The sequence below is a fragment of the Bison bison genome, unplaced genomic scaffold (assembly GCF_000754665.1).
Source record: "Bison bison bison isolate TAMUID 2011002044 unplaced genomic scaffold, Bison_UMD1.0 scf7180017864228, whole genome shotgun sequence".
Classification (NCBI taxonomy): domain Eukaryota; kingdom Metazoa; phylum Chordata; class Mammalia; order Artiodactyla; family Bovidae; genus Bison; species Bison bison.
The window spans coordinates 6,077,723-6,091,785 of record NW_011494800.1 but is presented as its reverse complement, the minus strand read 5'-3'; the positions used below and the strand labels follow the sequence as shown (position 1 = coordinate 6,091,785).

At 38.4% G+C, this 14,063-nt stretch overlaps 1 protein-coding gene across 1 annotated transcript in view; it reads left to right on the top strand.

Moving 5' to 3' along the window:
- FAM175A (family with sequence similarity 175, member A) overlaps positions 1 to 12,587 on the top strand; it is a 14,012-nt gene extending 1,425 nt beyond the window's left edge. Inside the window, exons 2-8 of the mRNA XM_010845961.1 lie at positions 751 to 787; positions 3,475 to 3,541; positions 5,695 to 5,888; positions 6,750 to 6,869; positions 7,844 to 7,928; positions 11,364 to 11,478; positions 11,851 to 12,587. Coding sequence (XP_010844263.1) covers positions 751 to 787; positions 3,475 to 3,541; positions 5,695 to 5,888; positions 6,750 to 6,869; positions 7,844 to 7,928; positions 11,364 to 11,478; positions 11,851 to 12,287 — 1,055 coding nt within the window. The 3' untranslated portion in view covers positions 12,288 to 12,587. The remainder of the gene's footprint in view (positions 1 to 750; positions 788 to 3,474; positions 3,542 to 5,694; positions 5,889 to 6,749; positions 6,870 to 7,843; positions 7,929 to 11,363; positions 11,479 to 11,850) is intronic.
- The last annotated feature ends 1,476 nt before the right edge of the window (positions 12,588 to 14,063 follow it).

Genomic DNA, 14,063 nt, shown 5'->3' with positions numbered 1-14,063 from the left:
GGTGCCTAGAAGAGCTTTATTGTCTTGATGACTTTCTGTGTGATCATATGCGAGTCTTTTCGCTCTTTTCACTGTTCCCTACTGAATCTTGAGGGATCTGAAAGTTTGGAATGATAGAGGAAGCACCATATTCATCTTGATACTTCTTACATGAATTGCTTCCTATGTGATCTGTAATGATGTCTCATATGATAGAATTTAATGTTTGCACAGCATCTGCAACTACCAGAATTTAGATGTTTTTAGATGTAGTATTTCTACAGACAGGAGAATAAAATTCACCTCTTAAGAGATGTTGAACATTTTTTCTCTAGTCTACAATTAACACTGACAAATCCTTTATGAAACAATCAGTTGGAAAAACAGATAATTCCTTTAACAACTGCTTTTATCAGTTGGGTAAAATTGGAGCATAACTGTTTCAGAACTCAGTGAATATAGTGACTATGACTTTGTCTTTTGTGTAGCCATTGTTAAACCTAGTTAGAAAGAACATAGCATTTTAGTCACGAGTGAGGCTCTGGGTTGAAATTCTGGCTCCACCAGTGGCTTGGGTAAACTATCTCTCTGCCTGTTGTCTCATCTTTAAAATGGAAGGAATAATTACATCTATCACATGGGTTTGTGGGCAGGATTAAATGAGATAACAGTAACATAAATCCTGGCATGGAATGCTTGATATATGATATACGTTATTCAAGTGATCATTAATGTAATCATAACTAAACATTCTTTGTTTTTTCCCCCCAGACATTCAGAAATACATTTCATGCTATCAGCTTTTTAGGTGAGTAGTAAGAGCAAGTCAGAAATCCATTGTGAAACTTATTATCTGCAAGTGAATCTTTATAACTAACAAAGTATCTTAGTTACAAGTTATACATGGTGGTACAGATGAAAATAAAGACTTTTAAAATACCTGATACTTCACCTCTTCATTTCGGCCCTGTCTAATAGTTCTTTCTCTGTGTTTATCTGCTTCGTTCAGTTGGTCCTCACTGCCTCTCCCAGGCACCAGTTTACCTTGAGGATTGCTTTTCCTTCTCCCACCCATCACCTCATCACATACTGTAAACTCAGTGACACACTCTCGTGCATCAGCAGCAGCCCTTTTTTCCTATCTTTTTATTCCGGTTTATTTTATCATCTGTTGCCTCACTTCTGTTTTTTTATTGTTACCTTTTGTCTATTAACTGGTTAGGTTCTTTATCTAACCTGCTTCCTGTTGTTTTTCAAGGGTAGAAACCTACACTATTAACCTACAGATAGTAGTAATACTCTTAGCCCTGATAGGCTGTGATATTGTTAAAAACTTTTCATTGAGGTTTATAATACATAGAAAAGTACACAAATCAGTGAACTTCCATACAGTAAGCAACTATAACCATAAAACAATATGGTGTGGTTCTGGTGAAATAGCTTTATGGTTTATGTAAATGGTATGTGAATGTCTTAGAGTCACATTGTATGCACCATTTCCGAGGTTGTGTGAGAGTTGCGGTGGAGCAGAGTGTTAAGGTGAGAAACACCCCTGGAGGCTTAGTGTGGTCTTAAACTGCTGTACTAGAAAGGGGCACAGCTCCTCTGTGCTGCCTAATATACAATGGGTATGAGAAAATACCTTTTGAATGAGGGATTCTTGGTGGAGATTCATAAAGAGTACTTTCTTGAGGAACTCTGGGGCAGGAATGGATTAAGGAGGGAGAATGAAAAAAAAATAAGTCATTCAGTATCTCCTGGCAACCACTTTGCATAATTAGACCAGCTTTTAATAGAGTCTTAGAGCTGAGGACGCCCTCTGGTCCAGTGATAAGGCAGCCATGCCTCAGGCTTTTAGGTTTACAGAATTGTGGGGCAGAGGACGGAATAACTAACTGGTTAGCAGTAGGGCAAAACTAGAAGAATCCAGATTTCTTAAGTCCTAATCCTACAGCATGCTGTCCTGTTTCTCTCTCGTTTTAAATGATACAGGTGCACGTGTTAAAATCCGTCTTTCAATACCATACTTCATGGAATCTGAGCTGGATAAGCCTTAGTACTCAGTTTTGTATTCTAATAAGCAAGGTGGCAAACTGTGGCCCCATGACCTGTTTTTATGTGGCCCTCAATAAATAACATGTTTTTTAAGAGTTAAAATGACTGACAAATATGTAACAGAGACCATTCCACAAAGCCTAAGATATTTACTTTTCTGGCTTTTACAGCAAAAGTTTCTCAACACTGCTTTGATACATTGTTTCTTAATGTTTTCTACTGAAATATACTGATTCTCTCACCTCAGAAATCTGGAAAACAGCCCATTGAAGCCTAAAACTCAAAGTCACTAAAAAAAATAAAGCAGTTTAACTTGAATTCTACTGCACAATGTATTTCTATTAAAAAAAGCCCCGTTTCCCAAAAGCTTCACATAAATTGGTGCTTGCACAGAAGATGTACTGGGTTGTCCTGCTGTTTCTTTTACACTCTGGTATGTTGCCTTGTTCCCCAGTTTGAGAAGCTCAGAAGTGGATCATCCTAGAAAAAACACAGGAATAAACTCTTGCATTTAGATTTTTCATGTTGGAATGAATAGGTGAGATGAAAGAGTCTGTTCAGTGAGTTGAACTGTTCCCCTTTAGGGGTAGAACACTTTATTTTGTCTATTTTGTAAGTTAAAAAGAAAAAGAATATTGCCTATTAGGATATATTTTTTCACTTTCATGTAGCTGAATTTTTTCAGTGTGCAGATTAGAGTTACCAGTAAAAGCCTATTACAGTGAATAGTATTTGTCAGGAATTTGGCATAACAGATACCTCATCATCGAAAAGAATATTGTTGATCTTGGAAGTTAAAAAGGAGGAAAATATTTGCCAGCCCTGGAGGGGAAAGAAAGCTGGAAGTCAATGCTTTAGAATCTTGTAGAAATACTTTTCACTTCTCCCTACATTTCCTATCTATATTTAACATTCCAGCTACAGAACAGAGATCACTAAACTAATACCTATCCCCTCCCTGACTCCCCCAAAACTCAACCAGCTCCTAAAGCACTTCTCTTAATTTAAGTATAGCTTTTGGAATTAGCAATGAATAAATTGTTTTCTTTTTGTTTTGCTTCATTACACATTCTTTTGTATGTGTCATTATTGTAAAAAAAAGTTTTAGTATGTAAATTGTGAACTAGCTATGTGAACTTAAAAATACCTGTATTTAATGGATAGTTTGTTTTGTTTTAGGTTAAAAAAAATGTGGTGCCCATACTTATCCCTTGAAGTTTCTCCATTCCTTTTCCTTTTTAATTGCTTATGGACCACATATTTCTACCACTTTTAAGTCTGTTCATTTGAGAACCTTTTCTCCTATTTATTTTAGAACTTCATCTAACAGGTAAGTAAGTCTATGAATGTTGGGTTGTTGTGCTAGGAGTAACTAAAAGTGCCAATAAAATCATCATATTTTTAGTTTATTTCAAATGCCTTTAATTTTGTCTTTTACAGCTTTTATAATTCTTCTGGTGAAGTAAATGAGCAGGCGCTGAAGAAAATATTATCAAATGTCAAGAAGGTATTCCCTGATTTACCCTTTCTCTTTTTGTATTATATGTATTATTTTAAGCTCCTGAAAATGTGTAATACTTTGACAGAACTTTCAAGCAGCATTTGTCTTCACAAAGTTTTCTGTAAAGCAGGTAAGGAAAGACTTATTCTTTCCAGAAATTCAGAGGGGTTTCTCTGAAAGCAAAGCTCCTCCTGCTGCTGCTGCTGCTAAGTCACGTCAGTCGTGTCCGACTCTGTGCGACCCCATAGACGGCAGCCCACCAGACTCCCCCATCCCTGGGATTCTCCAGGCAAGAACACTGGAGTGGGTTGCCATTTCCTTCTCTAATGCATGAAAGTGAAAAGTGAAAGCGAAGTCGCTCAGTCGTGTCCAATCCTCAGCGACCCCATGGACTGCAGCCTTCCAGGCTCCTCTGTCCGTGGGATTTTCCAGGCAAGAGTACTGGAGTGGGGTGCCATTGCCTTCTCCGGAAAGCAAAGCTAGTCACTAAGAATCTTCATCTTGTTCTCTCCTTCTCCTGGCTGTTCTGGCTTACATAGTGTCTCCCTTCTCTCCATCTCCACCTTGCCCCTTCCCACACCACTTATCTCTAGGGACTTACTCCACTGCCGTCCTTTGCCATGGCTACAGTTAGTTTCTCCTGTTGCAGGTATGGTTTCCCACACAGCACCTAATCTGGATCCTCCCCAGCCTGCTTGGTGTTCAGTTAAAACTTGTTGAATTTTTGTCCAAAGACAGCATTTTTTCTTAATACTTATTTCCCCTTAAAACTTCTCCATCTCTTAGCCGAGAATAAAAGTAGATTTAGTAAAAGAAGTTTCTTTCAAAAACCATCCCTGTTGAAAGTGCTTGAGCTTTTCCTCCAATTTTATTTGGGTATTTAAAAATGTACTTGTAACTAGCTAGGACATGGAGGAACCCTAGATGTCCATCAACAGACGAATGGATAAAGCAGCTGTGATACATATATACAGTGCAGTATTATTCAGCCATAAAAACGAATGCATTTGAGTCAGGATGAACCTAGAACCTATGATACAGAATGACGTAAGTCAGAAAGAGGAAAACAAATATCACATGTTAATGCATATATATGGAATCTAGAAAGATGGTACGGATGAACCTATTTGCAGGGCTGCAGTGGAGACACAGACATGGAGAACAGACTAATGGACACGGAGGTGAGGGGAGGAAAGAGAGGGTAGGATGAATGGAGACAGTCACATGGAAACATGCACTGCCGTACTGAAAATAGATAGCCAATGGGAATTTGCTGTATGACTCCGCAAACTCATACCCAGGCTCTGTAACAACCTAGAGGGGTGGGATGGGGTGGGAGGTGGGAGGGAGCTTCAAGAGAGAGGGGGTATATGTGTAACTGTGGCTGATTGATGTTGATGTATGGCAGAAAACAGCACAATATTGTAAAGCAATTAGCCTTCAATTAAAAATAAATTTTTAAAAATGTACTTGTAAAAATGTTTTAGTTTTAAAATAAAGAAAAGTAATTTTATTTTCCTCAATTTAAACATGCAAACATTAAAATTAGTTGTTGAAACTGTCAGAGATCTCCAAAGTGGTTGTTTTTCTCTTAGTACTAAGTTTCCAGTAAATGTGATTTTCTCCAGTTTGAAGAAAAAGGTTTAGTGATACTAACAACACATTTGTTTAGCATGTTATAATTTACAAAACCCTTTCATATGATCTTAATCTTGCAACAAAGTCTGATAACATGCCTATTGTATAAATTTCAGTTAAAAGCTATTGGCTTCAGTTTACTTCCTTAGCAAACCAAAGATCCAGACAGGAAGTTAATTGGTTTTCATTGACATTTTCTTCATTTAAATTTTGTCTAAAGATTAAGATTTAAGATAGAAAATGCCATAAGAGAACTAGAGGAAGTTAAGAATTTTTCCTTTAATCCATATTGAATAAAATTGTAGTGCTGTTAACTGAATGGGAAGTAATTTAACTGCAAGTCAGTTTGCACACTATATATAAGGTTAAAGCAATATTAAATGTATGTTTTGATTATTTAGGCCTCAAATCTTGCTGAATATTAAGCCATTTTCAAGATTGTCAGTTTCATTACTTATGACAGTAAAACAGATAATAATTGTAACCATGAAGGTATACACCTGATATATTATTTCTTTCAGGATGTGGTTGGTTGGTACAAATTGCGACGTCATTCAGACCAGATCATGACATTTAGAGAGAGACTGCTTCACAGAAACTTACAGCAGCATCTTTCAAGCCGGGAACTTGTTTTTCTGTTATTAACACCAAGTATAATAACAGAAAGCTGCTCTACTCATCGACTGGAGCATGCCTTATATAAACCTCAGAAAGGGTAAATGTTGACCAGTTACTGGCTATTTTCAGATAAGAAAAAAATGTGCTTAGTATTTTCATTGTACTTTCTATGGCTTACTGTTCTCGTATATTGGCATTAGATTGTCACTGTAATTCTTTTTGGTCTGTTTTAACATTGGTTCTTTATAGATGGGAAAATGAAGTTCAGATAAGGAAATTAGAAGTCCAGTATGGCAACCCACACCAGTATTCTTGTCTGGAGAATCCCATGGACAGAGGAGCCTGGTGGGCTGCAGTCCCTGGGGTCATAAGAGTTGGACACGACTTAGCAACTAAACAACAGTGGAATGATGCTTGCATTCCTGACACTGAGAATTTGCTGTTATTTGCCATAAGGTGGAAAAAATATGCATGCTTTAGGTATCAGTTGCTAAGGAATATAATGTAGAACTGAAGCCTGTGTACCTGAGCAGTTTTTCTCTTAACCTCTGCCAGGAAACAAGTGTTTCTTGTTGATCCACCAAAATGAGTTAATAGGACTCTCCACAGGAAATACAGACAGCATTTTCATAGAGTATGAAAATGAAGTTCAGAGAGTACCAATGAAGAGTAATTCTATCGTTCATGAAAGATAGGATGAATTGCAGTGGTAATACCTTATTTTCACATGTGGTGATCAGTTAAAATAGCCATTAAAGTATTTTTTCACACAATAATCTTACACTATGCACATCTCACAATTTTTAAAAGCTATTTGCCTCAAATCAATAATTTTTTCTTGCGTAAATAGTAAGGAATGGGGTTTTTGTTTGTGTTTTAATCTTATAGGAAAAGGTAGTCTATACTAATAACTAGATGCTAGCTTTTCACTTTATTTTAAAAATGTTTATTTCTTCAGACTTTTTCATAGGATACCTTTAGTGGTGGCCAATCTGGGCATGTCCGAACAGCTGGGTTATAAAACTACATCTGGTTCCTGTACGTCTGCTGGTTTCAGTCGAGCAGTAAAAACACACAGGTGAGATTCCTCAACTGTTTTCCCAACTCAACTGCTTTCCCACTAAACTCCTATTCATTTTTTGAAGTTAATTTTTTATTACACAAGGAATAAAAATAAAAGGAAAACTGACTAATGGCCACATTACTCAAGTTTACTTAAGTAAACGACTTCTCTGTATTTCCTTCCAGCATCTGTCCATTTGTCAAATACGAAAGGGGGTGGTAGTGTACAGCCTACATATTATGACATATTTACTCTTAGAATAAGGAGCTAGCCTCAAAATAATAATTTTCTAAGGCAGCAGTTCAGATTATAAAGGCAAAAAAATTAGATTGTATATTAAATTAAAAAAAAATGAGGCTTTAGTCAAGACTCACACTGTGGAGCTGTTAAGTTTTGTGAGCAGTAAGGGGATAATGAATGTCAGAAATCACAACACTGGTACTGTAGGGTACTTCCTAAATGTAAATTTTATGAGACTAATGAACTCGATTTTATTTATCTTTGTGTTCCCACAGTGCTTAACAGTGCCTTATTGAAATTGAATACCGTGTTTCATTGATTTTAAGACACAAAGTTTTATATTTATCTCAGTTGGGAGTTTTATAAAACATGCCTTAGAATTGTTTTTCTTTTATAATGTTGCTTTTTTCAATCCATGATGCCTTGAACTTAGTAAGATAACTGACTGATGGCATTGCCAAGACAGATCCGTCCTCTACCCCTCTCCTTCAGTCTTTATCTACTTTCACTTAACTTCTCCTTTGAGTCCTGGAAATAGTATTTAGGAGGCTAAAAAGTTTGCTGAGGTGAAGATAGATGAACTAGGTTTTCTGGTTGGTTTTGTTGTATACAATAGGTTAACAAAATTGTGGTCCCTGCAAAGCCAATAAAAACAATCTTCTATTGTTCCTCAACTACAAAGTTTTTTTATTGTATTATTAAAATCAGTTATGTACATTTGCCTGGAAGAAATGGTAATTTTTTTATAGCTCTGAATTTTTTAAAGAAGATGGATCTTTAAAGGAGGTGCAGAAGATAAATGAAATGTATACTTCTTTACAAGATGAATTAAAGGTAAGTTAAACATTTAAAGGTCTCTTATAGAACAGACTTGTGGACACAGTGGGGGAAGGAGAGGGGTGGGACGAATTGACAAAGTAGCACTCAAATACACACATTACCATATGTAAAACAGATGGCTAGTGGGAAGTTGCTATCTAACAGGGAGCTCAACCCAGTGCTCTGGGAGAACCTAGAGGGGCAGGATGGGGGTGGAGAGGTGGGAGGGAGATTCAAGAGGGAAGGGACATGCATGTACTTACGGCCGATTCACGTTGTTGTATGGCAGAAACCAACACAACATTGTAAACCAATTAATTATCCTCCAATTAAAAAATGTTAAAAATCTCTTACAGAGTTCATATCACATTGATCACTGAATATATACTCAGGGACAGCTTCATGGTTGCCTAGACATAAGTTTTTGTATTAGTTTAGCTTCATTAATGAAGACCTCCATCTCAGTGATCGACAGAAATACTGTGTCTTGGCTGCATCTCTGCTTCTTTTCTAAATGTCGTCTTCATTCTGGGGTCCAGCCCTTATGTGGGACATGTTCATCTCATGACAGAGGGAAAAGAGCAGTAAAACTGGTGGAAATTCACAGCAGCTGTTAGAACTTCTGCTCAGAGCTGGCATATCACCTACCTCCACTCAAATTTTACTGGCCAGAGGATGCCATGGTAGTAGGCAGGGATATATGACCCTTTTACAGGATAAAAAGAGAAGCACATATTTGAGAACAAAACAGTCTGCCACAGTAGAGTTGTCTCACTGTGTCCACTCAGGTCCCTTGAGAAGTAGACATCAACATGGGCATTGAGACATGCAGGTGGTTTGTTAGACCTTTGAAGAATAAAGGGGAGAGCCCAAGAGTGGCAGGGAGACTTGCCATGTTAAGTCTAACACCTGAGAGAGGAGACAGGGGAAGGAGGATGAGGGGGTAGGAAGAGCTGTGGACTACATGGCTAGAAAAACTTGAGCCAGATGATGCAGTCTGAGCATCTCTCATATCCTCACTGTGCTCACTCATTGGCTAAGAGAGGCCCAGGGGGAGCATGAGCTAAGTGCACACAGCAGCAGAACTAAAAGGATAGCAGCAGGAGCCATCGGTCAGCTCTGCTTCCTGCAGATGGGGATCTGAGTAGCATGCTCCGTGGCCACCATACTCATCAGTATAGCGCACCAAGAGAAATGGGGTTAATGCATGTTACACACTAGTAATATTGTGCTTTTTTAAATATGAACTACAGTATAGGAACTTTAGAAAATAGAGAAGCGTCAGGAGTCTTACCACTGTAACTGCACTGTTTGCACTTGGTCACATTCTTGTTCTCCCCTAACACACACACCTGCATACTGTGCACAGGGACGGGACACAGAAATTTGTACCATGATTTTTATTTGATGTATCATTCATTTCTCATATTTTAGTTCCTTTTAATAGTATATTTCTTAGAGTGGTATATTAGAACTCTTACATTAAAAGTACCAACTTGGGCTAATTTAGGGAATGGAGAGGTCTGTGAGAGGAAGAGACGACAGGTCACTGAGCCTAGGAAGCAACTAGAACCAGGAGCTCGAATGCCATCTGGACTTCCTGTGTCTGCACGCTGGTTTCCTTCATAGTCTCTGTGGATCTTGTTTACTTACCCACTGGCTGACCAGAAAGCAGCTAACCTATAGCTTCTGCATTTAGATCTCTTCTGTTTGAGAGATTAGGACTTGCCAGTTGGCTGTTGTAGTATTTCTGCTTGGGTCAGGTTGGTGAAAGGTTACTAGTGAACTTTTAGGGCAGGGTGTGTAAGTTCATGAGAAATAGGCTGGGTAGAAGTGTCCTAAAGTATGCACTAAAACAGGCTTCAGTTCAGTTCAGTTCAGTCGCTCACTCATGTCCAACTCTTTGCAACCCCATGAATCACAGCACGCCAGGCCTCCCTGTCCATCACCAACTCCTGGAGTTCACTCAAACTCACGTCCATCGAGTCAGTGATGCCATCCAGCCATCTCATCTTTTGTCATCCCCTTCTCTTCCTGCCCCCAATCCCTCCCAGCATCAGAATCTTTTCCAATGAGTCAACTCTTTGCATGAGGTGGCCAGAGTACTAGAGTTTCAGCTTTAGTATCATTCCTTCCAAAGAAATCTCAGGGCTGATCTCCTTCACAATGGACTGGTTGGATCTCCTTGCAGTCCAGGGAACTCTCAAGAGTCTTCTCCAGCACAGCAGTTCAAAAGCATCAATTCTTCAGCACTCAGCTTTCTTCACAGTCCAACTCTCACATCCATACATGACCACTGGAAAAACCATAGCCTTGACTAGATGGACCTTTGTTGGCAATGTCTCTGCTTTTGAATATGCTATCTAGGTTGGTCATAACTTTTCTTCCAAGGAGTAAGCGTCTTTTAATTTCATGGCTGCAGTCACCATCTGCAGTGATTTTGGAGCCCCCCCAAAAAAAAAGTCTGACACTGTTTCCACATCTATTTCCCATGAAGTGATGGGACCAGATGCCATGATCTTCGTTTTCTGAATGTTGAATTTTAAGCCAACTTTTTCACTCTCCTCTTTCACCTTCATCAAGAGGCTTTTTAGTTCCTCTTCACTTTCTGCCATAAGGGTGGTGTCATCTGCATATCTGAGGTTATTGATATTTCTCTCGGAAATCTTGATTCCAGCTTGTGTTTCTTCCAGCCCAGCGTTTCTCATGATGTACTCTGCATATAAGTTAAATAAGCAGGGTGATAATATACAGCCTTGATGTACTCCTTTTCCTATTTGGAACCAGTCTGTTGTTCCATGTCCAGTTCTAACTGTTGCTTCCTGACCTGCATACAGATTTCTCAAGAGGCAGGTCAGGTGGTCTGGTATTCCCATCTCTTTCAGAATTTTCCAGTTTATTGTGATCCACACAGTCAAAGGCTTTGGCATAGTCAATAAAGCAGAAATAGATGTTTTTCTGGAACTCTCTTGCTTACTACACTATAATTGGAAATTAGTTGTTTTTGATCTGATACTGAGAACCATCATCATATATAAATGTTTCTTATCTATATTCCCAAAATGAAATCACTGAGTCAAATGACACATTAAGACCATTCTGCATTTCAAAAATAGTTTTACAGGAATTAAAATCATCAGTTTTATTTTGTAATTGTCAATTTACTTTTTTTCATACTTATTGTTAGTTTCTTAATGTTACATTTGCAGTAACTATGCATCTCAAAATAATTTGTTTCAAAGCAAGTTAAATATCTTTTGTGTATTATCTAGGAAGTAACTTGAATGATAAAACTGTATAAGTGGGAACTTATTCCTTCAGAAAACTGCAAAATAAAATGTTAAAGAGAAATAATCGATGTTATATACCATGAAGGATTTTGTATTGTTTGTGAACCTAGACTGTAGTAACAATTTGGAACTTTGGCTGTGCCCTTATTTTATTCTGCAGAGTATATGTGAAAAAGTAGAACACAGTGAGAGAGCTGTAGAAAAACTACTAAATGATGTAAACAGATTAAAAGGAGAAATTAAAAAAAGAAAACAAGCACAGATGCAAGCAACACGTAAGTAAAAAGTTCACGTTATCACTACTATCTTTGCTTCAAAGGAAAATTCTCCCTGATTGAATTATGGATGAGGTGACTGCACTAAATGATGAACTTGCCACCTGAGGATTAAAAATAACTTATATTAATACTCTTAAATCCCACCCAACAAAGAACATGGTGCTACTGTAGCTATGCTATCTTGATATTAAGAAATATAACTTTAATTTCCTGTTAGGATAGTGTGACATACAAATTTGGGATTATCATTTTTCTTAATTTAGGTAATCTGGTAGAATTCTTTAAAGTCGTTTTGACTTTATTTACAAATAAATACAAGAGCTTTGTAGTACAGATCCCGTATGCTGAACTGTTTGTTTCCTTGTTTAGGAGAGAAGAATGTCCAAAAAGACCCTCAGGAGAACATTTTGCTTTGTCAAGCTTTACGGACCTTTTTTCCGGATTGTGAACTTCTTCATTCATGTGTTATCTCCTTGAAAAATAGGCGCATTTCTGGAAGTAGCTGTACTACCACCCACCCTCTCAGTGGGGTCGACAATCTAACCCTAATGGTGGAATACACAGACTTTCCTGAAGCTAGTCCAGCTCGTAGTGCCCTGCTGGTGACCAAGAGGAAAGCCTCAGACACGGATGATGGGTGGCAGTTCAAGAAGTCACGGCTGGGAGGGATACAGAACAGACCCTCTAAAACAGATACCAATAGTAGTAACCAAGAACAAGCATCCACAGTGAGCAGCCCAGAAACAGATGAAGAGATTGAGAGAATGAAGGGTTCTAGTGAATATCCACAGTCTCCTACCTTCTGATTCTTTTGGGCCCAAAGGAGATTTTTGATTAGCTGAAGGGGAAAGCCAAATGTTTGTTTCTTTTTTTTTTTACTGTGTTCAGCTCTTTGCAGTAACACATAGGGAAGTTCTAGTGCATTTATTTTATAAAATACTTTAAATTGAATCAGTCCAGAATTTGAGTACAGAACAAGCCTGGTAATGCAGTGTGTTTGGATCAGCACTTGTTCAGTTAGGTGAAAAAGCCCATTAGGTGGGACTCAAATGATACATATAAATAAATATGGATGATGTCTATCAGAGATTTCATTTTAACATAAAGCAGAAGTATATATTCATTTGTCAAACTTTTATAGGGCCAGGAACATTTTAATGGATGTATTGGAATTCCTGGGCTTACCTGGTGGCTCAAATGATAAAGAATGTGCCTGCAGTACAAGAGACCTGGGTTCAGTCCCTGGGTTGGGAAGATCCCCTGGAGAAGGGAAGAGTACCCATTCTTGTATTCTTGCCTGGAGAATTACATGCACAGAGAAGCCTGGCATTCTACAGTCCATGGGGTCACAAAGAATTGAACACAACTGAGCAACTAACACTATTGGAGTTCCTATGTAAATCACACCCATTACTTATGTAAGTCCCAGTTTTAGATTCTTTAAAAAAATTTGCAAAGCAGCCTAAGTACAAAATGCTACTAGGGTTTTTCATTTCCCATTCCCAATCTTATTTGTCTTAACCACACCTAATTTGACTTTCTTAAAGCTAGTTGTCTTTAATCAGGTCTCAAAGCATTTTAGTTGGTTTTCATTTTAATAATAACTTCTTTTTAATGCTTATATTCATCAGTACAAAAACAGAACTGACACAGGTCTGGGAACAAAAAAAATCTTGGTAATACAGAACTCAACAAATAAAAGAGAGTTGTAGGCTTCTTTGTGTTTTTTAAAGAGGATGTAAAGCCCGTGTTCGAGAAGGCAGTGGCACCCAACTCCAGTACTCTTGTCTGGAAAATCCCATGGATGGAGGAGCCTGGTAGGCTGCAGTCCATGGGGTCGCTAAGAGTCGGGCACGACTGAGCGACTTCACTTTCATGCATTGGAGAAGGAAATGGCAGCCCACTCCAGTGTTCTTGCCTGGAGAATCCCAGGGACGGCGGAGCCTGGTGGGTTGCCATCTGTGGGGTCGCACAGAGTCGGACACGACTGAAGTGACTTAGCAGCAGCAGCAAAGCCCCTGTTCAGTGAGTTGGTTAGTGGAGGTTGGTTAAGAGCACTCTTATGGTTTGGTTTTTGTATGTCTTTTCTGTAACAGAATTTCCCATGAAGACATATCACATGAAGCCTTCATGTTTTACTCTCTGGCTGAAATGCTGAACCCACACATTGACCATTGCTCTTCCATCAGTGACTCCTAAGTGATGGTTTTTCTATATTAGCTATGAATGTGCTGTCATCTTTTATTTATGTGTTAACATACATTAGTTGCTGTGGGGTGCTTATGGAATCCACATAGTACCTGGGATGATGTGTGCAAATCATGAGTTGCTGGGTTTGCTTTACTGGTTACATAAGAAGCGCAGGACAGAGGAAATAGGGTTCTGTCTGAACCCTAATTTTAAAATAAGCTTGATGTCCCATCCTTCAGGGAATGAAAAGGAGAAAAAGAATGCTTGTAAGACATTTTTTTCTCATTCTCTGTCATTTGGGGATTTGTTTGTATTACTGGAATGAGACATAGCACAGATGCCTATGGATCGGCTTATTTAGAGGACACTTCTAGTTTATGATAGACTAGTCC